Raw genomic sequence first — 23,834 nt, 5'->3', positions numbered from 1 at the left:
CTCCAAACACAGCGAGTGGAGTTTAGACCAAAAAGCTCTATTTTTGTCTCATCAGACCACATGACCTTCTCCCATTCCTCCTCTGGATCATCCAGATGGTCATTGGCAAACTTCAGACGGGCCTGGACATGCGCTGGCTTGAGCATGGGGACCTTGGGTGCGCTGCAGGATTTTAATCCATGACGGCGTAGTGTGTTACTAATGGTTTTCTTTGAGACTGTGGTCCCAGCTCTCTTCAGGTCATTGACCAGGTCCTGCCGTGTAGTTCTGGGCTGATCCCTCACCTTCCTCATGATCATTGATGCCCCACGAGGTGAGATCTTGCATGGAGCCCCAGACCGTGGGTGATTGACCGTCATCTTGAACTTCTTCCATTTTCTAATAATTGTTTCAACAGTTGTTGCCTTCTCACCAAGCTGCTTGCCTATTGTCCTGTAGCCCATCCCAGCCTTGTGCAGGTCTACAATTTTATCCCTGATGTCCTTACACAGCTCTCTGGTCTTGGCCATTGTGGAGAGGTTGGAGTCTGTTTGATTGAGTGTGTGGACAGGTGTCTTTTATACAGGTAACGAGTTCAAACAGGTGCAGTTAATACAGGTAATGAGTGGAGAACAGGAGGGCTTCTTAAAGAAAAACTAACAGGTCTGTGAGAGCCGGAATTCTTACTGGTTGGTAGGTGATCAAATACTTATGTCATGCAATAAAATGCAAATTAATTACTTAAAAATCATACCATGTGATTTTCTGGATTTTTGTTTATGATTCCGTCTCTCACAGTTGAGGTGTACCTATGACAAAAATTACAGACCTCTACATGCTTTGTAAGTAGGAAAACCTGAAAAATCGGCAGTGTATCAAATACTTGTTCTCCCCACTGTATGTACGCTATCCCTGATGCAGTGAAAATAATTTAAAAAATTGAATAATGACGTAAGCTTTATGCAACATCTTTTTGAGTGCGAACCCATTACACCTTTTCGTTTGTCTCAATTCAGGTACATACCAATGAATTGTGCTGCATTTATGATATCCCTTTAAGTGATAATATATCCTTTTTTTTCACAGATTGTGTTGCCCAGTCCTCCACCTACCTGTTGGAGTGAAAGACCAGATAGGTGAATTGACCAGGTTGGTTGAGAGGAGAGGATGGGTTAGGGGTGTGTCTGACAGACAGTCTGTCGCATCACCCCATGTGTCCTGTCGAGTGCTGATCCACATTGCACAAATAAGCCAAAGTCGGAGAGACACTGTCTGTCTTTAACACATTACATTTGTTGCACAGAGCAATTAGTTAAAATAAGAGTATATTAAAAATAGAGCAAATGTGGGAAATAGGAGGGATAAATAAAGGTGTATTACAATCATGTACAAAATACCAAATATATTGATTTAGGAGTCACTGTAGAATGAAAACATCACAGCACAAACATGGGAAGAGATTGGCTCTTTGCTTGAAATAAACTATAAATGACCATGATATTGTGTGTAATATACTGTATGTATCTCTACTGTCTCTTTTGCTTTGTAGAAATATTGGACAGAGTATGAAAATGTATTCATACTCAACTATATGACAAGGGTATATTAAAATGTAGCACGTACTGTAGTGTATCTCACCTGCTCTATTTAAATTTGGTACTGTAATCTCTCTCAATGATACATTCATCTTAGAAGTAATCTATTTCCTTAAAGGTATAAGGTAGGCTGTTGAAGAATCTGGTCCAAGGCATTCTGTTTTTTTTTTTTTTCTTATTGTCGTGCTTCAATAATTAACGCCTTCTTATTGTTTGAATGATAATTGAGAAATATCAACCCATTAGAAAATATTCATTCATATTTTTTCAAACATTTGCCAGTTGGAACATTAATTTAATCATTTTCTAATCAAATAAATGTATTGCAAAATCACTGTTCCCAAAATGAAGCTTCACTTCAACAGATTATTAATACATTTACAGTGAGGGAAAAAAGTATTTGGTCCCCTGCTGATTTTGTACGTTTGCCCACTGACAAAGACATGATCGGTCTATAATTTTAATGGTAGGTTTATTTGAACAGTGAGAGACAGAATAACAACAAAACAATCCAGTAAAATGCATGTCAAAAATGTTATAAATTGATTTGCATTTTAATGAGGGAAATAAGTATTTGACCCCTCTGCAAAACATGACTTAGTACTTGGTGGCAAAACCCTTGTTGGCAATCACAGAGGTCAGACGTTTCTTGTAGTTGGCCACCAGGTTTGCACACATCTCAGGAGGGATTTTGTCCCACTCCTCTTTGCAGATCTTCTCCAAGTCATTAAGGTTTCGAGGCTGACGTTTGGCAACTCGAAACTTCAGCTCCCTCCACAGATTTTCTATGGGATTAAGGTCTGGAGACTGGCTAGGCCACTCCAGGACCTTAATGTACATCTTCTTGAGCCACTCCTTTGTTGCCTTGGCTGTGTGTTTTGGGTCATTGTCATGCTGGAATACCCATCCACGACCCATTTTCAATACCCTGGCTGAGGGAAGGAGGTTCTCACCCATGATTTGACGGTACATGGCCCCGTCCATCGTCCCTTAGATGCGGTGAAGTTGTCCTGTACCCTTAGCAGAAAAACACCCCCAAAGCATAATGTTTCCACCTCCATGTTTGACGTGGGGATGGTGTTCTTGGGGTCATAGGCAGCATTCCTCCTCCTCCAAACACGGGAGTTGAGTTGATGGCAAAGAGCTTGATTTTGGTCTCATCTGACCACAACACTTTCACCCAGTTCTCCTCTGAATCATTCAGATGTTCATTGGCAAACTTCAGACGGGCCTGTATATGTGCTTTCTTGAGCAGGGGGACCTTGCGGACACTGCAGGATTTCAGTCCTTCACGGCGTAGTGTGTTACCAATTGTTTTCTTGGTGATTATGGTCCCAGCTGCCTTGAGATCATTGACAAGATCCTCCCGTGTAGTTCTGGGCTGATTACTCACCATTCTCATGATCATTGCAACTCCACGAGGTGAGATCTTGCATGGAACCCCAGGCCGAGGGAGATTGACAGTTATTTTGTGTTTCTTCCATTTGCGAATAATCACACCAACTGTTGTCACCTTCTCACCAAGCTGTTTGGTGATGGTCTTGTAGCCCATTCCAGCCCTGACATCCTTGGAGAGCTCTTTGGTCTTGGCCAAGTTGGAGAGTTTGGAATCTGATTGATTGATTGCTTCTGTGGACAGGTGTCTTTTCTACAGGTAACAAGCTCCCTTTAAGAGTGTGCTCCTAATCTCAGCTCGTTACCTGTATAAAAGACACCTGGGAGCCAGACATCTTTCTGATTGAGAGGGGGTCAATTACTTATTTCCCTCATTGAAATGCAAATCAATTTATAACATTTTTGACATGCGTTTTTCTGGATTTTTTTGTTGTTATTCTGTCTCTCACTGTTCAAATAAACCTACGATTAAAATTATAGACTGATCATGTCTTTGTCAGTGGGCAAATGTACAAAATCAGCAGGGGATCAAATACATTTTTCCCTCACTGTATCTCTATAGAGATAAAACTATTTCTATGCTCCTCTCTTTAAAATCATGTTTCCTTCATGTTATTACTGTATTTATTTTCTTATTCAATAAAATTCACGTATGTATAGACACATTTGTTTTATGGTATTTATATATCAGTATATCACACTTTTCTTTTTCTTTTTTAACTGTAAATTTGTTTTAACATTAAGTGATATGCATTTTGTTACAACAAAGAAATGGACTGAGCAATGGGTTGAATAAATGTTCCAATGGGAAACATTTTGATGAAAAAGCCCAAATTGTAAACTTTCCAGGTTACAAGCTCATGCCAGCAGCATACCACCCTGCAGCCCTCTGCTGGCTTGCCTCTGAAGCTAAGCAGGGTCCCTGGATGGGAGACCAGATGCTGCTGGTTGTGGTGTTGGTGGGCCAGTAGGAGGCACTCTGGTCTAACAGAAATCCCAGAGTAATGACAGGGATATTGCCCTGTTTAGGGTGCTGTCTTTCAGATGGGATGTTAAATGGGTATCCTGACTCTCTGTGGTCATTAAAAAATCCCATGGCTCTTATTGTAGTGGTGTTAACCCTGTCATAGCTAAATTCCCAACCTGGTCCCATTCCATCATGGCCACCTAATCATTCCCCTAATTGGCATAAATCAATCCTCACCTTTCCAGCTGATGTGTGGTGAGTGTTCTGGCACAAAATGGTTCCTGTGCATCACCCAGGTGGGTGCTACACATTGGTGGTGGATGATGTGAGTTTCCCCCTTACTATGTAAAGTGCTTTGAGTACCTCAGTTGATAGAAAAGTTATATATAATTACAAACTCAATTGTTATAGGGTCATGTCAACAGCATGTTTGTTTTCATTCAAGCTCTTTTCTGCTCCATGAATTGGTTCAAATATTACATTTAAGTAACATAAAAATGTTTGGGGGAAATAATACCTGCACTAATTTTTTGATTTCTACATATTATACACCTTTGAGTGATAGGGGACTGCTTACAAATCAAGAGCAGAGACTGGAGTAAACTTGCCTGGCTACCAATGATGTGCATAAACCACAGTATATACCTGGCTACCCATCCACATCACTCCAGCCAAACGTCATGACTGACAGTCCATGAGATCATGAACGTTAAGCATATGTACATATTTTGAAGCTATACATTGAATCAACTGACAACAAAAAACATAAACAAAAGACAATATCACCTTGTATTTTCCTTGGTTTATTATAGGGAAATTAGGCAGTTGTAGCCCAAACCCATTAAGTTTATATTCTTAAAGAATAACCCATAATTGTGTCTTCAAGGTAATACATTAGTAATTACATTGGTGTGAGTTCAAGACATGCTCATAAAGAAGTACTGATAAATATAGCAGCTAAAAGCTATTTATGTTATCTGCCAACGTCTGTAATATATAAACTGGGTTGTAGGATTATATGAGTGAATGCGTGATATTGCCCATCCTAATGGAGTGGACACTATCTGAACTGTAATTTGACCAGAAGTGGAGCACGAAGGCTCCGCCTATTCAACTGTAACTAGTTTGAGCATTGGTCTGCATTGTGTTATATAGATAAGGATTATATGGGCGTGGTTTGACTGTGCTAAATCTGATTGGTTTGAGACTCTATCAGTCAAGGTAGCAGTAGCACTAGAGGCTTTTAGAGATAAAGCATTTAATAACTGTTTCTGGTGAGCTGTCATTGACATCGAATGATCAAGCTATTATTTTCTCTGAAACTAACTAATAGCAGGTGTCTTCAACCACGCTCAAAGGGTCAGCCATCCAGCCTTCCTTGGCCTTTTTTCTATTCGATTTGCTGCAAAACCAAAACGTCTGAGCAATTAGGCTACTGGTTGATTTGCATCTTGTAACAACACTATTTAATTGCACACAATGCAGGACACAGCATCACCAAGAATCAGATTCATTACGCGTTTCACGGATTTCCAGGAAGACCTATAACGAAAGGTAAAACTTGGATAAAGAAACGCATGGCATAACCACATATTTTATTGTACTGCTAATAATTATTAATTTGTCAATGACTATGTTTTGATGTGTGTATGCGCCAGTCGCCCTTTAGAACTCGCCTTATAGCCCATTGGACATTGTCGGTAGGAATTCAACAGTCGTGACCCCGCTTTTAATAGGCATATTTATGAATTTACAAGTAAACAGTGTGATCCATATGGAAATAATGCAACCGTTTGGCTCTGCAGTTATTGCGACGGGTCATTGTGTTTCTACTACAAATCTAGGATAAATGTCATAAAATGGGTATGGAAGTTATCCAAATGTAAGGGTCCTTTTTCGTTTCAACTATGGATATTGCTGTAGTCTAGTTACTTTTGTGCTGCTGAGCCCAAGAGGGCGGGGCCAGACCAAATATATGTGGGGAGGGAAAAACGAAGAAAACAAATCATCCAAATGTAGGCCACCGTGCATGACCCAGTTCCTCTTACACAGCGAGTGTAAATGGAACACAGCGTTCCCCCCGCCCCTCGTCACGGCTCCGCACAGTTCCAGGGCAAATCTCTCTATGTGTTTCACTGTGCCAGGATGGTAGGTTCAATAAAAACGACACTACAATAAGTAGGTTATCATGCATATATAAGATTCTATTGGGATTCCTCTTATTGCTGTTATTTCACTGCCTCTAATGACGATGGCAACAAACACACAAAGTATTTAAAATAAACAAAAGACAAAAATATATTGTGAATCAAAATGCTGAATATGTATGCCATTTAGAAGACGCTTTTGCGATTTACAGTCATGCGTGCATACATTTAGCTTCTCCTTCTAACCTTTCATGTCTTACCTTGAATCTAGCCATACTTGTTGCAGTGAGCAGGGTGAGGAGGTTTGTATTAAAGTATCGTGGCTCAAGCTTGGCATTTGTTGCATGGCCAATAGTTTGTGCTGCTGTGTGACATATCTTTTGTTTTGGGCCCCTGGCAGTGTGATCAGTCTGGCTCTGACCTACTTTCCTCCTAACTTCATACCTGCAACGCTATTTCTATCCCTGACATGAGATTGGAGGAGCAGCACACAGCATCTTCAACTGGACCCAGTTTTACCCTTATTATCAGCATCTGGTCAACCTACATTGGTCACACTGGTCAATTTACACTGAGTGTACAAAACATTAAGGACACCTTCCTAATATTGCGTTGTGCACCCTCAATTCGTCTGGGCATGGAATCTACAAGGTGTCAAAAGCAATCCACAGGGATGTTGGCCCATGTTGACTCCAATGCTTCCCACAGTTGTGTCAAGTTGGCTGGATGTCCTTTGGGTGGTGGACCATTCTTGATACACACGGGAAACTGTTGAGTGTGAAAAACCCAGCAGCGTTGGAGTTCTTGACACAAACCGGTGCGCCTGACACCTACTACCATACCCCATTCAAAGGCACTTAAATATTTTGTCTTGCCCATTCACCCTCTGAATGGCACACATACACAATCCATGTCTCAATTGTCTCAAGGCCTAGAAATCATTCTTTAACCTGTCTCCTCCCCTTCATCTACACTGATTGAAATTGATTTAACAAGTGATATCAAATCAAATTAAGCTTTATTTATACAGCACATTTCAGACATGGAATGCAACACAATATGCTTTACAGGAAAAAAATTATATTAATAATAAAAACATACATATTTACTACACAACAAACATAAGAGGATAAAAACAAAATAATAACAGTAAAAAAACAGAATGACTAAAAAGCACACTAAGGAAAAGCAAAGCTAAAAAAGGTGTGTTCTAAGATCTCTTTTAAAAATGTCAACAGTTTCGACCCTCCTCAGGTTCTCTGGCAGGCTATTCAAGAGGCTGGGGGCATAGTAACTAAAGGCTGCCTCTCCATGCCTCTTGGTTCTAGGCTTTGGGATAGTTAAAAGGCCAGTTCCAGAGGACCTGAGGGACCTACTGGGTACATAACTTAAAAGCATGTCTGACATGTATTGAGGTGCACAATCATGGATTGATTTAAAAACCAATAGATTAATCTTAAAATTAACTCTAAAAATCACAGGCAGCCAGAGCAGAGACCTTAAAACCGGTGTAATGTGTGCTCTCCATCTGGTCTTGGTCAGTACCCGTGCTGCAGCATTCTGTATGTTTTGCAGTTGACCAATGGCTTTCTTGGGGAGACCAGAAAGGAGAGCATTACAGTAGTCAAGCCTGCTGGTAATAAAAACATGGATGAGTTTCTCTGTATCAGCCCGAGAGAGAAACAGCCGCACCTTGGCAATGTTCCTCAGGTGGTAAAAATCTATTATGGACACATTCCTAATGTGTGATTCAAAATTGAGTTCAGAATCTAAAATAAATTAAAATGTGTGGCTAGATTCTCTCTCTGTGCTTTGGCTCCAACAATAAGTACCTCAGTCTTGTCTTGATTTGGCTGGAGGAAGTTGTGAGCCATCCAAGTATTTAAAATCACTAATACATTCTAATAATTTATCCATGGACCTAAAATCCTCTGGTGACATGGAAATGTAAAGTTGTGTATCGTCTGCGTAGCAGTGAAAATCAATGCTGTGCTTTCTGATAACGCTGCCAAGGGGTAACATATAAAAACTGAACAGTACCGGACCCAAAATCAAACCTTGTGGAACGCCACATGTGTTATGTATTTTCTCTGAGTTATGTTCACCAAGGGTGAACAAACTCTTGACTGGTTAAATAGGTCCTTAGAAATGGACCGGAGAGGCCAACCCACCTCTCTAGTCTGTCCAGAAGGACATCATGATCAACAATGTCGAATGCAGCTCTTAAATCCAAGAGTACAAGGACAGAGAGCTGTTTGGCATCTGTGTTGGCTCTAAGATCATTTACCACTTTAACTAAGGCTGTCTCTGTGCTGTGGTGGGCCCAAAAACCAGATTGGAATTTTTCTAAAATACAGTTGGCACTTAAAAAAGAATTTAGCTGTTTGAAAACCAATTTCTCCAGAATTTTGCTTAAGATGGAAGGTTGGAGATTGGCCGAAAATTGCTAAGAGCTGAAGAATCTAGATTACTTTTCTTCAGAAGGGGTTTCACAATAGCAGTTTTTAGTGCAGTGGGGAAAGTGCCTGTGAACAGAAAGTGATTAACAATAGCTTGCACTTCTTCAGATATGCAATTAAAAACTGTTTTGAAGAAGGTGGTGGGGATAGGATCGAGAAGGCAAGTAGAAGGCTTAAGTTGTGATATCACTTATCTGAGCATGTCTGTGTCAACCAGGGAAAATAAATCCATAGTGCCTTTGCGTGGTAGGCTAGGGCACATATCATCAAACTTCTTATCAGGTCTTGCTTGACTGATACCCAGCCTAATGTTTGTTATCTTATCTCTGAACTATGCTGCAAACTCATCACATTTAGAAGTTCACATAGGTTTGCGGGGGTAGGATTTATCAGGCCATCAATGGTCAAGAAGAGCATTCTCAAATTATTCTGATTATTAGTGATCAAGTTAGAAAAATGAGCCCGTCTGGCATTTCTAATTGCGTTATTGCTCTCTCAGAATATCATAATGGACCTGCAACTTTGACTTTCTTCACTTCTGCTCTGCCTTTCTGCAATTTCTCTTTAATTTATTAGTTTCTTCACTCATCCAAGGGGCTTTCCGTTTGGATGAGGCCTTTTTCAACTTTACTGGAGCTATGGCATCAATGGTTGCCCTTAATTTTCTATTAATGTTATCAACTAAATCATCACAAGAGGAAGGCAGAATAGGTGATGGAGTATTGTTCATACACTCAATGAAATCTTTAGAGGTAAGATCTTACTTCAGAGGTAAGATAGCGTTTCTTAATAATGCGTTCAGTATTACTGTCACGATCGCTCATGAACGAGAAGGACCAAGGCGCAGCGTGATATGTATTCATATTTATTTCACGAATAAACGCACAACCAAAACAACAAACGAAACGTGACGTCCAAGGTAGACAAATAACATACCTCACACGGAACAAGATCCCACAACTACCAGGTGCCAAACGGCTGCCTAAGTATTGTCCCCAATCAGAGACAACGAGCAACAGCTGCCTCTGATTGGGAACCACTCAGGCCAACATAGATCTATACATACTAGATCTAACCATAGACAATAAACATAGCACAACACGACACCGAAAATACACACCCTGACTCAACAAATACGAGTCCTAGAGTCAGGGCGTGACAGTACCCCCCCACCCAAAGGTGCGGACTCCGACCGCGCCACATAAACATAACAGGGTAGGGGCCGGGTGGGCATTCCGCCTCGGAGGCGGATCCTGCTCCGGGCGTGACCACCACTTACTCTCCACCTCCCTGTTGCGCCCCTGGTCTGGTCTGGACCTCGGCGCGCTGCTTCCCCTCTCCTTCCTCCCACGACGTACCAAGCCCTGTCTGGACCCTGGTGTGGGAGACCCCGAACCTGGAGAGGGGCTGACGTCTGGGTCTGGACTGGAACTGCTGACTGGAGCTGGACCCGACGACGGTGGATCGAACTGCTCTGGCTCCGGAGTGGAGCCGCTGACCTGAGCAGGATTAGGCACCGTGGAGCGGATTGCTCTGGCTCCGGAGTGGAGCAGCTGACCGGAGCTGGACCGGACCCCGGTGGAGCGGATTGCTCTGGCTCCGGAGTGGAGCAGCTGACCGGAGCTGGACCGGACCCCGGTGGAGCGGATTGCTCTGGCTCCGGAGTGGAGCCGCTGACCGGAGCTGGACTGGACCCCGGTGGAGCGGATTGCTCTGGCTCCGGAGTGGAGCAGCTGACCGGTGCCGGACCAGGCACCGGTGGAACAGGCACGGGCCGTGCCGGACTGGACACACGCACCACTGGCTTGGTGCGGGGAGCAGGAACGGGCCGGACCGGGCTGAAGACGCGCACCACTGGCTTGGTGCGGGGAGCAGGAACAGGCCGGACCGGGCTGGCGACGCGCACCACTGGCTTGGTGCGAGGGACAGGAACAGGCCGGACCGGGCTGGCGACGCGCACCACTGGCTTGGTGCGGGGAGCAGGAACAGGCCGGACCGGGATGGCGACGCGCACCACTGGCTTGGTGCGAGGGACAGGAACAGGCCGGACCGGGCTGGCGACGCGCACCACTGGCTTGGTGCGAGGGGCAGGAACAGGCCGGGCCGGGCTGGCGACGCGCACCACTGGCTTGGTGCGAGGGACAGGAACAGGCCGGATCGGGCTGGCGACGCGCACCACTGGTTTGGTGCGAGGGGCAGGAACAGGCCGGGCCGGGCTGGCGACGCGCACCACCGGTTTGGTGCGAGGGACAGGAACAGGCCGGGCCGGGCTGGCGACGCGCACCACTGGCTTGGTGCGAGGGACAGGAACAGGCCGTACCGGGCTGGCGACGCGCCCCACTGGCTTGATGCGAGGAGCAGGAATGGGCCGGACCGTACTGGGAACACACACCACTGGCTTAGTGCGAGGAGCAGGAACGGGTCGGGCCGTACTGGGAACACGCACCACTGGCTTAGTGCGGGGATCAGGAACGGGCCGGACCGGACTGGCGACACACACCACTTGCTTGGTGCGAGGAGCGGGACTGGGTTCCCTTATAAACCCCCGCTCCTTCTGCTGCCTAACCAGCTCCTCTCGCCGTGCCTCTACACTCTCCTTCTCCCTTATAGCCTCCTGTAGCTCCTCCCTCTGACCAAATAACTCCTGCTCCCTCTGGACCAATAGCCCCCGTAACCTGGTGGCCTCCTAACCTGCAGATTCGCCCTGTCGCTGCCTCCTGCTGCCTTGTCGTCCACACCGTGTGCCCCCCCAACATTTTTTCTTGGGGTTGCCTCTCGGGTCTCCGTCGTCGGCACTGTTGGCGCCGTTTCTCCTCCCCTACCTGGGCATCCTCATTCATCGCCCTCCGGTAACGGACGGCCTCCTCCTCCGTGATTCTCCCCCAACCGAGGAGGACATCTGCTAACGTAACCTCCTGTTTAATTCCCGGCGTTTGCTCCTGAACACACTGCTTGGTCCTATTTTGGTGGGATCTTCTGTCACGATCGCTCATGAACGAGAAGGACCAAGGCGCAGCGTGATATGCATTCATATTTATTTCACGAATAAACGCACAACCAAAACAACAAACGAAACGTGACGTCCAAGGTAGACAAATAACATACCTCACACGTAACAAGTTCCCACAACTACCAGGTGCCAAACGGCTGCCTAAGTATTGTCCCCAATCAGAGACAACGAGCAACAGCTGCCTCTGATTGGGAACCACTCAGGCCAACATAGATATATACATACTAGATCTAACCATAGACAATAAACATAGCACAACACGACACCGAAAATACACACCCTGACTCAACAAATACGAGTCCTAGAGTCAGGGCGTGACAATTACCCTGTGATATGGTCAACAAGGTAGTAAAGAATACACAGTGGTGATCAGATAAAGCATCATCAACAATAGAGAATGTCAATAGAAAGCCCCTTGGGAATAATCAGGTCCAGAGTATGGCTGCGGTTATGGGTGGGCCCAGTAGAGCTCAAAATATTAAGAAATTCAATGGCCAATGGTCTCTTTCTCAACATCAATATTAAAATCACCCAACACAAAGATTTTATCATAGTTCTCAAGGACAATAGACAATAGTAAAGAAAAATCAGTAAAGAGTGGGGCAGTGCTTTGGTAGCCTATACAGGGTTATGGCCAGCAATGGTGGCTGACATTTAAACAGTATAGCATGATGCTCAAAAGACCCAAAGTCGCCAAATGAAATGGCCTTACAGCTGAGAGCATTAGTAAAAATAGAAGCTGTCCCCCCACCCTTTTCCCCTTTTCTGATAGAGGGGGGGGGGGGGGGGGGGGCTTCACTAAGAGCGGCACTACAGTCTGAAGACAGCCATGTTTCAGTGACATGCAATCAACTTTGCGCTCAGTAATGAGGTCATTCACGAGGAAGGTTTTACTAATTCACGAGGAAGGTTTTACTAGTGATTGCTCTACTGCCTAGAGGTAACCAATGTAATAACAACCAAACTATTAACATTACAACCACGTTTTCTGACAGTCTCCAATCTATCAGAATGGTAGGAGATGACAGTTTGTATAAACTCACTAGAAGGCGGAGTTAAAGGAACATAAATTAGGTTACTCACAATAACCATAGTGCAATTTCTATAGGAGTTGATATGGTTTCCAAGTCCTCTGTTGCTTATTCTGATGGGGAGAACTGGAGCACTACCAGACCCTGTCTGTCAGTCTCTAAAACAGTTTGTGATGTTGTTGGAAATAATACTGGAACCCCTGCGGTTAGGGTGAATCTCGTCTCTTTTAAAAATTGCTCCCACAGCAAATCAAAGTTGTCACAAAAAGAGACATTCCTGTCGTTGCAAAGTTTCTTCAGGTACTCGTTTAGGGCAAAGAGTTGGCTAAAACGTTCCGGGAGGACAGGAGGGGGCCAGAGATAACTATTCTCTTCCCTGTGCTAACGAGGGTCTTTAAAAAATAATTGTAGTCCTCCTGCCTAAAACGAAGGTTGTTAAAACCTACGTGAGTGACGATGGTGTCAATATTGGAGTACTTGGCCAGAACCGTGGGCAGGAGAAAGTTGATGTCATGGACACGGGCTCCTGGGTGACAGCGGACCTTGGTCAGTCCACAGACCGTAGGCAGGCCAACATCTCTCACCATCGAGCTGCCCACAATGATAGTGGTAGTGATGGAATCCGATGGGGAAACGACCTGCTGAACTGTGGTGGCCGTGGGGGAGGGTGCCACTGGACGGCCGCCGGCTGTTAGTATACACCCAGGATCTGTGCTGACTCCCGGGGCTGGTAGGTCCGTCTCAAGTGGGGCAAAGCTGTTTGATAGCTGGATCAGACCTTCTCGGATTAACGGGTGGCCAGACTGCCTCCCCGATCTCCTACGCCTTACAAGTGTCCAGTCTCCCATGGGCCGCGGAGTTGAGCCTAACATCTGTCCATTGGATTAGAACAGATCAACGCCGCCCGACTCATCAACAGCTTTGCTATAGGAGGCATTTAAAACTGAGATTTGGTTTGCCTGAGTTACAGCAAGGTCGGTGTACTTAGAAAGCAGGTTTTCCTTTTCTCGCAGCTGAGCTAACAGCCAGAGGATCTCTTCCCTAAGATGCTTGATGGTGGTGCATTTAGGGCAGACAAATTTCTGTCCAGTTTCCAGTTCCACCTTATCTTCATCTTGTGATTGTGTGGAAATGTAATCTCACACCTGAAATATCTGTATATTATATCTTATACCAGTGGGCTAGCACTGCTAGCATTAGCTTGCTCCATTTTCATGATGGCTAGCAGCTAACTGTTACTTAACAGGAATCCGGGACACAAACGTGCGGTCCCAACCATGTTGCAGAATCAGTAGCAATACAAACTTTAGCTATGATTTTAAAACTATTTAATGAAAACGATTTCATAAAAACAACAAACCAAGTGTAGGCAGTACACTGTTCTGTTGCGTGCTCTGATGACGTCTGTTCAATAAGGGATCATAGCTTTCACCTGGATTCACCTGGTCAGTCTATGTCATGGAAAGAGCAGGTGTCAATGTTTTGTGCACTCAGTGTATATCTGTACTATACAGCTGCTTAGGGCTATTTCTCAGAAGCAGAAACCCCTAAACTAATTATTGTGGTCAGGTCAGGACAGCGTACTTAATAACATGCTGTTGCTTAGCAGAGAGGAACTGGACAGGACAAGCGATTCTAAGTGGGGATAATTCAAAAGACAAACAGCTGTGAATTTACATGTATTTGATTGACACATCTTGGGGAAAAAAGCAGGACGTACATTTATGCAAAGTAGAGCAAAGGCTTTAGAACAACCTCCAATATGCCTCCCCATAGTAACATTACTGGATATATTTAGAAATGCTTTCCGATATTTGAAGCCTGGTTTTACCAATGTAGGTTAACCAAAATGTTATATTTAATTGTGTTTGATGTGTTTTCAGAGGCCAGCCATGGAGGACAGGAGACTTCTCCCTGCAGGGGGAGCAGGTGATCCAAAAGCAAAGCTCGTGCCCTTAGTGGTCAAAACTGAGCCGGACACAAAGACCCGTAGGGTGAGAGAGGAGGCGAAGCCTACCATTCCCATCAGGGTTAAAAAAGAGGACCTCTCTGAAGTGCCCCTCAAAGTGCCCAGATTCCAGTATGTGGACTTCCCTTCGCTGCACCAGTGCATCCAGCAATTCACTGTGCCACCCCTGGACAGCTGGCTGGAGGACTTTCCCCCGGCCCTGGGAAGACCCTCTGGAGGACGCACCCCTGTCACTTCCAAGGAGAGAGTTCCCAAGTTTAAGTATGTAGATTATCCCTCTCTGCACCACTGCATCCAGCAGTTGTCTGTGCCACCTCTGGAGAGCTGGAGCTCGGGGTTGGCCAGGTCAGGGTGTGGGGTGACAGGGGGACCTGGATCCACCACCTCTCAGCCCAGCTCTGTGAGGGGGAATCAGACAATACAGGGAGATGGTTCAGCATCGGCTCACAAGCAGGACAAGTATACTGCTTTCCCCTTCCCTGGTCCTGACTCCGGCTCCATCCAGTGTGTGACCTCCTCAAACAAGGCATCCCATAAGCCTCAGCGGCTTCAGGTGAGCTTGAGCAGTCCACCCCGAGCCAGGCCTGCATTAAGCTCACAGGGGGAAGAGACTTGCCATAAGGTGGTGTGTTCAGATCAGCTGTCTCAAAAGTCCTCTAATCCCAAATCTTTGGTTGCTGGAATGAAGCGTGTCAGAGGAGCAGAGCCACTCCATCAGAGCAATAGGAAGTCAGCTGGTGATGATGATTGGCATGCAGACCTAAACAAATCTCCCCAAAGTCATCAAGAGGCCCAAGTAAAGCTCAGTGACTCTCCTGACCTAGGACAAGGGTTTTGGAGAACCATCCCAGTCTGTCTGCCCCTTTTGCCAAAAGATGTTTTCAGATCCAGAGGAATTGCCGATCCACCAGAAGAGTCACAGAGAAAAGGTGAGTCTGTAGTACCTTGAAAATGTTCTGAATATGTGACAAATCCTTCTTTAACTGATCAAATTGTGTATCAAACAATGATGAATCTTGTTTCATTTTTGTCATATCATTTCAGAAGCCACATTGATGTCTTGACCAAGGAAATGTACAGCTGACAACAATGAACATCTTAAAAACTGTGCATCTACTTCAGTACTTGCTACACAGGCGTGGACTAGGGCAGGCTTCTCCACAAATTATTGGTCACCTGATAAGAGTTCCACTGAGGTGGTTTTGAGTGTTTATCTTGATTACCTAAGTGAGGGACTACAAACAAACCACTTTAGCGAAGAGCTTCATTCATAATTCAGTCTAGGAATTAAGCTTTCAATGGGAAAGACTGACCTGCAGTGGCTCTTGATGGTCTTACAACTCCTTATTTACCTATGGGTTCATTTGCCAGGAGGTGGTACACATTAGATGAGATATAACAAGGAAATTAGCCATTTGATGTTGTTTAAATTAAAAATGTCAGGAATTAGATTGAAATGCAATGCATACATTTTTGTATTACTGTAGTTGAGAATTAGGCTTTCATTTATTTTCCTTAAAAGGGATGCCAACCTTGTTTACTGGAGATGGCTGCCTGTTCAGTATTTCAACATAATTATCTATAAAACCTTTAACTTTTGAAATGCTGCGAAACAACACGCTTCTTTATAATTTCTTATCTAATGTTTGTATTTTGATGTTTCTTTTTTACAATGGTAATTATACATATTATTGATTGTAATGTCTAGAAATGTGTTTTAAATTGTCTGTGTGCATTAAATATTTTTTAGTAAAGATTATTACTCTACTTTATATCTCCAAGAAATGCTTTACGCTTACAAGTGTCACATTCTTTTCAGTATATACTATATACTACAGCATCCTCTAGAAAATGCCAAGAAAACAACCATGATTATTTAGAGCTCAACCTTTCCATCGACAACATAATGACAAAACGATTTGTAATGATGTATGGCTATGCCATACAACTAGCCAACTTCACTATTGATTAAGAACTAGGCCTACAACATTAAAAGTTGTAAAGTAAACCGGTCCAGACCATAACTAAATGCTTTTAATGTAAACAATGTGGCATCACTGTCATCCCACATTTAAAAAATACTTCAGTTTACTATAGAATACTACAGTACTTACTATAGCATTCTGTAGTAAACTGTAGAATAGTATACTACACACTGTAGTATCCCTCGAGCATGTGTAGTACATATAGAATGTTGTAGTATACTGTAGAATACTATAGCATATGTTGTAGTATACTGTTACTATAGTAAATACTACAGTATTATCTGTAAAAGAACACTGTAGTAAATACTGTAGTAGACCATATTGTGTTCCATACAGGTTATAGAAAAGAGAAGAAGCTCTGAACTATCCGTTCAGACACCAGTCCTACCTACCTACAGTGCCTTGCAAAAGTAGTCATACCCCTTAGATTTCTTCACATTTTATTGTGTATACAATGTGGGATTCAAATAGATGTAGTTGTAATTAGTAATCAACAATTTACACAAAATAATGTCAAAGTGGAATAACATTTGTACTTTAAAAAAAATATTAATAGAAATTAAATAATTAAAATATAGTCTTTGCATAAGTATTCAGATGGATTGTGCAATATTATCCCATTATTCTTTTCATAATTCTTCAAGCTCTGTCAAGATGTTGGAGATCACGACTAGACAGCAATTTCCAAGTCTTGCCATAGATCTTCAAGCAGATTTAAGTAAAAACTGTAACTTGGCCACTCAGGAACATTCACAGTCTTCTTGGTAAGCAAGAAGATTTGGCCTTGTGTTGTAGGTTATTGTCCTGCTGAAAGGTGAATTCCTCTCCCAGTGTCTGGTGTTGTCACGCCCTGACTCAGGGGACTCTTATATGTTGAGTCAGGGTGTGTATATTCTATGTTGTGTATATTCTAGGTGTGTTATCTAGTATGTGTATTTCTATGTTGGCCGGTGTGTTCCCAATCAAAGGCAGCTGTCGCTCGTTGTCTCTGATTGGGGATCATACTTAGGCAGCCTATTGGCACTAGGTAGTTGTGGGATCTTGTTCCGTGTTGGAGGCTTGTATTGTGTTTTGTCGTTGTTTATCAGTGTAATAAACATGTATGCATTTCACGCTGCGCCTTGGTCTGACCCGTCCTTGAACGAACGTGACAGAAGATCCCACCAAACACGGACCAAGCAGCGTGCCCAGGAGGACCGAACACCCTGGACACAGGTGGGGAAGATTTGGTCTTGGGAGGAGATATTTGCGGGAAAAGGACCCTGGGCGAAGAAGGAAGCCCAGGCAGGAGAGGAGCAACGGCAACACGGAAGCCGGCCGAGGAGGAAGCCAGAGAAGCAGCCCCAATACATTTTTTGGGGGGGAGCTAAAGGGGTGGTCGGGGAGCGAGAGAGAAGAGCCCCGACCACTGCACCTGGTTGGTTTCCAGATTGGGTCCCTACGACCATGGGAAGAGGAGTGGGAACAGTATTATACTGAGGAGTCGGAGGATGATGACGACGACGAGTTGGGGGCTTCCGGAGGAGTCCTCACGGGAGGAGGAGTGCCGGGTAAGAGAGGAGGCCACCATATTACGGGGGCTGTTAGATAGAATAGAGCGGGTGAGATCCATTCAGGAGGAGGCACTGCAGGAGGCGCGTAGGGAGAAGGAGGAAGTAGAGGCACGGCGAGAGGAGCTGGTTAGGCAGCATCAGGAGCGGGGGTTAATAAAGGAACCCAGTCCTGCTCCACGCACCAAGCCAGTGGTGCGTGTCGCCAGTCCGGTCCGTTCCTGCTCCTCGCACCAAGCCAGTGGTGCGTGTTCCCAGTCCGGCCCGGCCCGTTCCTGCTCCTCGCACCAAGCCAGTGGTGCGGGTTCTCAGTCCGGCCCGGCCTGTTCCTGCTCCTCGCACCAAGCCAGTGGTGCGCGTTGCCAGTCTGGCCCGGCCCGTTCCTGCTCCTCGCACCAAGCCAGTGGTGCGTGTTCCTAGTCCGGTCCGGCCCGTGCCTGCTCCTCACACCAGACCAGTGGTGCATGTGTCCAGTCCGGCATGGCCCGTGCCCGTTCCACCGGTGCCTGGTCCAGCTCCGGTTAGCTGCTCCACTCTGGAGCCAGAGCAGTCCGCTCCACCGGGGTCCAGTCCTACTCCGGTCAGCGGCTCCACTCCGGAGCCAGAGCAGTCCGCTCCACCGGTGCCCAGTCCAGCTCCGGTCAGCGGCTCCACTCCGGAGCCAGAGCAGTTCGCTCCACCAGTGCCCAGTCCAGCTCCGGTCAGCGGCTCCAGTCCGGAGCCTGAGCAGCCCGCTCCACCGTTGTCTGGTCCAGCTCCAGTCAGTGGCTCCAGTCCAGCCCCAGACGTCAGCCCCTCTCCAGGTTCGGGGTCTCCCACACCAGGGTCCAGACAGGGCCTGGAGTATCGTGGGAGGAAGGAGAGGCGAAGCAGCGCGCCGAGGTCCAGACCAGACCAGGGGCGCACGCAACAGGGAGGCGGAGAGTAAGAGGTCGTCACGCCCGGAGCCGGATCCGCCTCCGAGGCGGAATGACCACCCGGCCCCTACCCTGTTATGTGAAGGTTGTGCGGTCGGAGTCCGCACCTTTGGGGGGGTACTGTCACGCCCTGACTCAGGGGACTCTTATATGTTGAGTCAGGGTGTGTATATTCTATGTTGTGTATATTCTAGGTGTGTTATCTAGTATGTGTATTTCTATGTTGGCCGGTGTGGTTCCCAATCAGAGGCAGCTGTCGCTCGTTGTATCTGATTGGGGATCATACTTAGGCAGCCTATTGGCACTAGATAGTTGTGGGATCTTGTTCCGTGTTGGAGGCTTGTATTGTGTTAGCCTTAGGACTTCACGTTTCGTTTGTTGTTTTGTCGTTGTTTATCAGTATAATAAACATGTACACATTTCACGCTGCGCCTTGGTCTGACCCGTCCTTGAACGAACGTGACAGGTGTAAAGCAGACTGAGGGAGGTTTTCCTCTAAGATTTTGCCTGTGCTTAGCTCCATCCCGTTTAGTTTTATCCTGAAAAACTCCCCAATATTTGTCGATATCAAGCATCCCCATACCATGATGCAGCCACCACCATGCTTGAAAATAAGGAGGCAGTTACTCAGTGATGTGTTGGATTTACCCCAAACATAGGGCTTGGCATTTAGGCCAGTGTATTCCTTTGCTGTGTTTTTTTGCAGTATTACTTTAGTACCTTGTTGCATACAAGACGCATGTTTTTTTATTCTGTATATTTGTATTCTTGTATTCATGAGGCCTTTAGTGGAATCACTAGAATGTTATTGAGCTATCCTCCGTTTTCAAATTAGTAAGATTGTCTCACCCAATGTTCAAGAAAGGCCTTTTTCCCTTTATTCAGATTACAACAACTCATTTGCAGTTATTTGAAAAGGAAATAATCTCCCAAATATCACTATTTCTAAAACAAGCCATAGAAAGTTGGTTGCAATTTCAAATTAATCCTCCAGAAACTACAGAACAAATAATGCAACAAATATTGTGGTTAAATTCAAATATACTAATTGACAAAAAACCTTTATTTTTTGACAGAATGTTTAAAAAAGGTATAATCTTCGTAAATGATATCATCGTAGGACTGGTGGAGTTATGTCGCGCATGCAGCTAACAAAAACATATGGAAATGTTTGCTCTACCCAAAATTACAACCAAATAATTGCAGCCTTACCGCAAAAGTGGAAGGGGAAAGTGGAAGGGGGAGAAAGTAAGGAACTTGTCTGTTGGCCTTGCATTAAAGAACATAATTGGTTAAGGAAAACTGTGATAAATAAAAAAGTATATCAGTTTCACTTAAGGACCAAAGGATTGACAGCCGTCCCATATAGATTGCAAAATAGTTGGGAAGAGATTTTTGACGTACCGATCCCATGGCATAGTGTTTATGAACTGACACGCAAAACGACACCGGATTCAAAAATTAGAATCTTTCAATTTAAATTATTATATAAAATTCTTGCTACCAATAGAATGTTATTTATATGGGGGATACAATCTTCCCAGCTCTGCAGATTTTGCTGTGAAGAGACAGAATCATTAGATCATTTGTTTTGGTTCTGTCCATTTGTAGCTTGTTTTTGGACACAGGTCCAGGAATGGCTAAAGGATTGCAATATTTACCTGGAGCTAATCTTGCAGATAGCATTACTGGGTGATCTGAAAAGTCATAGTCAATCGATCAATAATATAATAATACTTTTAGCAAAAATGTTTATTTTGAATTCACAATCTGTAGAAGCAATGAGAATAGAAAGGTTTAGAACTTTTGTAAAACATCACAGTACGGTTGAAATATATATGGCAAATAGAAATCCTATATGGATGGTGTTAAGAGATAGATGGGAGGTATTGAATAGAGTTGAAGGATGGGACTAATAACAAATAACAACAAATAATAACAAAGATAGCTAATAATGTAAGCATACTGTGTCCATAATAAGTATATAGGTTGTATGTTGGGAGCTTTTGGAAAAGAGCACAGTTAGAAAGATATGGCATATAGAAGCAAACCGGATGGACTTCATGAAAATGATCAGGGAGGTTGAGAGTAGAAGAAGTTCAGGAGCAAAAAAAATTAATATATATATATATACAGTGGGGAGAACAAGTATTTGATACACTGCTGATTTTGCAGGTTTTCCTACTTACAAAGCATGTAGAGGTCTGTAATTTTTATCATAGGTACACTTCAACTGTGAGAGACAGAATCTAAAACAAAAATCCAGAAAATCACATTGTATGATTTTTAAGTAATTAATTTGCATTTTATTGCATGACATAAGTAATTGATCACCTACCAACCAGTAAGAATTCCGGCTCTCACAGACCTGTTAGTTTTTCTTTAAGAAGCCCTCCTGTTCTCCACTCATTACCTGTATTAACTGCACCTGTTTGAACTCGTTACCTGTATAAAAGACACCTGTCCACACACTCAATCAAACAGACTCCAACCTCTCCACAATGGCCAAGACCAGAGAGCTGTGTAAGGACATCAGCGATAAAATTGTAGACCTGCACAAGGCTGGGATGGGCTACAGGACAATAGGCAAGCAGCTTGGTGAGAAGGCAACAACTGTTGGCGCAATTATTAGAAAATTGAAGAAGTTCAAGATGACGGTCAATCACCCTCTGTCTGGGGCTCCATGCAAGATCTCACCTTGTGGGGCATCAATGATCATGAGGAAGGTGAGGGATCAGCCCAGAACTACACGGCAGGACCTGGTCAATGACCTGAAGAGAGCTGGGACCACAGTCTCAAAGAAAACCATTAGTAACACACTACGCCGTCATGGATTAAAATCCTGCAGCGCACGCAAGGTCCCCCTGCTCAAGCCAGCGCATGTCCAGGCCCATCTGAAGTTTGCCAATGACCATCTGGATGATCCAGAGGAGGAATGGGAGAAGGTCATGTGGTCTGATGAGACAAAAATAGAGCTTTTTGGTCTAAACTCCACTCGCCGTGTTTGGAGGAAGAAGAAGGATGAGTACAACCTCAAGAACACCATCCCAACTGTGAAGCATGGAGGTGGAAACATCATTCTTTGGGGATGCTTTTCTGCAAAGGGGACAGGACGACTGCACCGTATTGAGGGGAGGATGGATGGGGCTATGTATTGCGAGATCTTGGCCAACAACCTCCTTCCCTCAGTAAGAGCATTGAAGATGGGTCATGGATGGTTCTTCCAGAATGACAACGACCCGAAACACACAGCCAGGGCAACTAAGGAGTGGCTCCGTAAGAAGCATCTCAAGGTCCTGGAGTGGCCTAGCTAGTCTCCAGACCTGAACCCAATAGAAAATATTTGGAGGGAGCTGAAAGTCCGTATTGCCCAGCGACAGCCCCGAAACCTGAAGGATCTGGAGAAGGTCTGTATGGAGGAGTGGGCCAAAATCCCTGCTGCAGTGTGTGCAAACCTGGTCAAGACCTACAGGAAACGTATGATCTCTGTAATTGCAAACAAAGGTTTCTGTACCAAATATTAAGATCTGCTTTGCTGATGTATCAAATACTTATGTCATGCAATAAAATGCAAATTAATTACTTAAAAATCATACAATGTGATTTTCTATGTTAAAAATGACAGACTTCTACATGCTTTGTAAGTAGGAAAACCTGCAAAATCGGCAGTGTATCAAATACTTGTTCTCCCCACTGTATATATATATATATATATATATATATATATATATATATATATATATATATATATATATATATAATATAATTATTGTAAAATCAACTGTGTCCATAAGGTGTAGATAGTAAGTATAGGCCGGAAGTAGAGGCCTGGGCATTGTTGATCTCTAATTTACTCCAAGTAGGGAAAGGATGGCCGGGTTGAAAAGTAATAAAGGGGAGTATATATATAAAAAACATGGGGGATTGGAAGTGATGCAGACAATTACATTGATAGAAGATACAATCTATCTGCAATATTAAGCTGATCCATCCCCCAGAAAAAAAAATATTTAAAAAAATAAGGTACAGTATCTTTACTTTTACTTAAGTATGACAGTTGGGAACTTTTTCCACCCCTGAAAGAATGGCGATATTCCAATGGGGATCAGTGGTGGCCGCTGACTGGCTGAATACCCGGGTCACGAGGTGGTTGGAGTTGTCAACAAAGCAGCATGACAGAAATACCATGCCAAGTTTTCAAACTACCGGTAGTTTCTTTGAGAAGATATATAAAGCGATCTGTGCATTTGAACAGCAGCATAAATACACCTATTTCACTTTTGCATGTCAAAAACCGAATGACCACTGCTGCACATGCTGCCACTGTTTTGAACAGATTAGATTATACTATTTAGAATGAGCAGCCAGCTCACCAACGAACGAGTGCACCACGGAGAACGCAACAAGTATGCAGTTGCAATAAGTGAAAATACATGATCTAACTGGGGATAGTTAGCTAACACAACATCACAAAGCATGATGCGCTAGCCAGTTAACTTTCATTCTGAAATAACTTCATATTTCTGAGTTAGTCAGATATTAGTTTAGAAAGACTTGAAATTGGCATGGGAGCTCAGAAGCTAGCAAGCTTATCAATGGTAGATAACTGGTTAATTTAACCAAACTATTTCTCAATGTTTCTCAAAATTACTGTAGCTGGCTAATTCATTGGATCATGCTTTGCGATACACCCGGTTTTAGGCTATTTCAGTCCACACAACATGTCACCTGTCACCTACAGTAGAACCTGCTGAACAACATGGGGGGAACAATAAGCCACTGTCATGCTTGTTTGTCCTACCAGATCCGCAATGAGAAGGTTCTAGCTAG

General features: G+C 44.2%; 1 protein-coding gene across 1 annotated transcript; it reads left to right on the top strand.

Moving 5' to 3' along the window:
• Window positions 1-5,165: 5,165 nt before the first annotated feature.
• Window positions 5,166-16,317, top strand: LOC311142011 (uncharacterized protein). Its single transcript, XM_084177556.1, has 3 exons — window positions 5,166-5,490; window positions 14,467-15,481; window positions 15,597-16,317. The coding sequence occupies exons 2-3, from the start codon at window positions 14,476-14,478 to the stop codon at window positions 15,614-15,616; spliced, it is 1,026 nt and encodes a 341-aa protein (XP_084033682.1). The 5' UTR covers window positions 5,166-5,490; window positions 14,467-14,475; the 3' UTR covers window positions 15,617-16,317.
• Window positions 16,318-23,834: the final 7,517 nt, after the last annotated feature.

Source organism: Coregonus lavaretus, assembly GCF_964263955.1.
Source record: "Coregonus lavaretus genome assembly, chromosome: 15".
Classification (NCBI taxonomy): Eukaryota; Metazoa; Chordata; class Actinopteri; order Salmoniformes; family Salmonidae; genus Coregonus; species Coregonus lavaretus.
Note: the sequence above shows the minus strand (reverse complement) of the source record. Positions and strands in the feature narration are given on the sequence as shown.

Coding starts and splice junctions, on each gene's coding strand:
- LOC311142011 (XM_084177556.1), top strand. CDS start 14,476: ATGGAGGACAGGAGACTTCTCCCTGCAGGGGGAGCAGGTGATCCAAAA. Junction 15,482..15,596: donor AGAAGAGTCACAGAGAAAAG/GTGAGTCTGTAG, acceptor ATATCATTTCAG/AAGCCACATTGATGTCTTGA.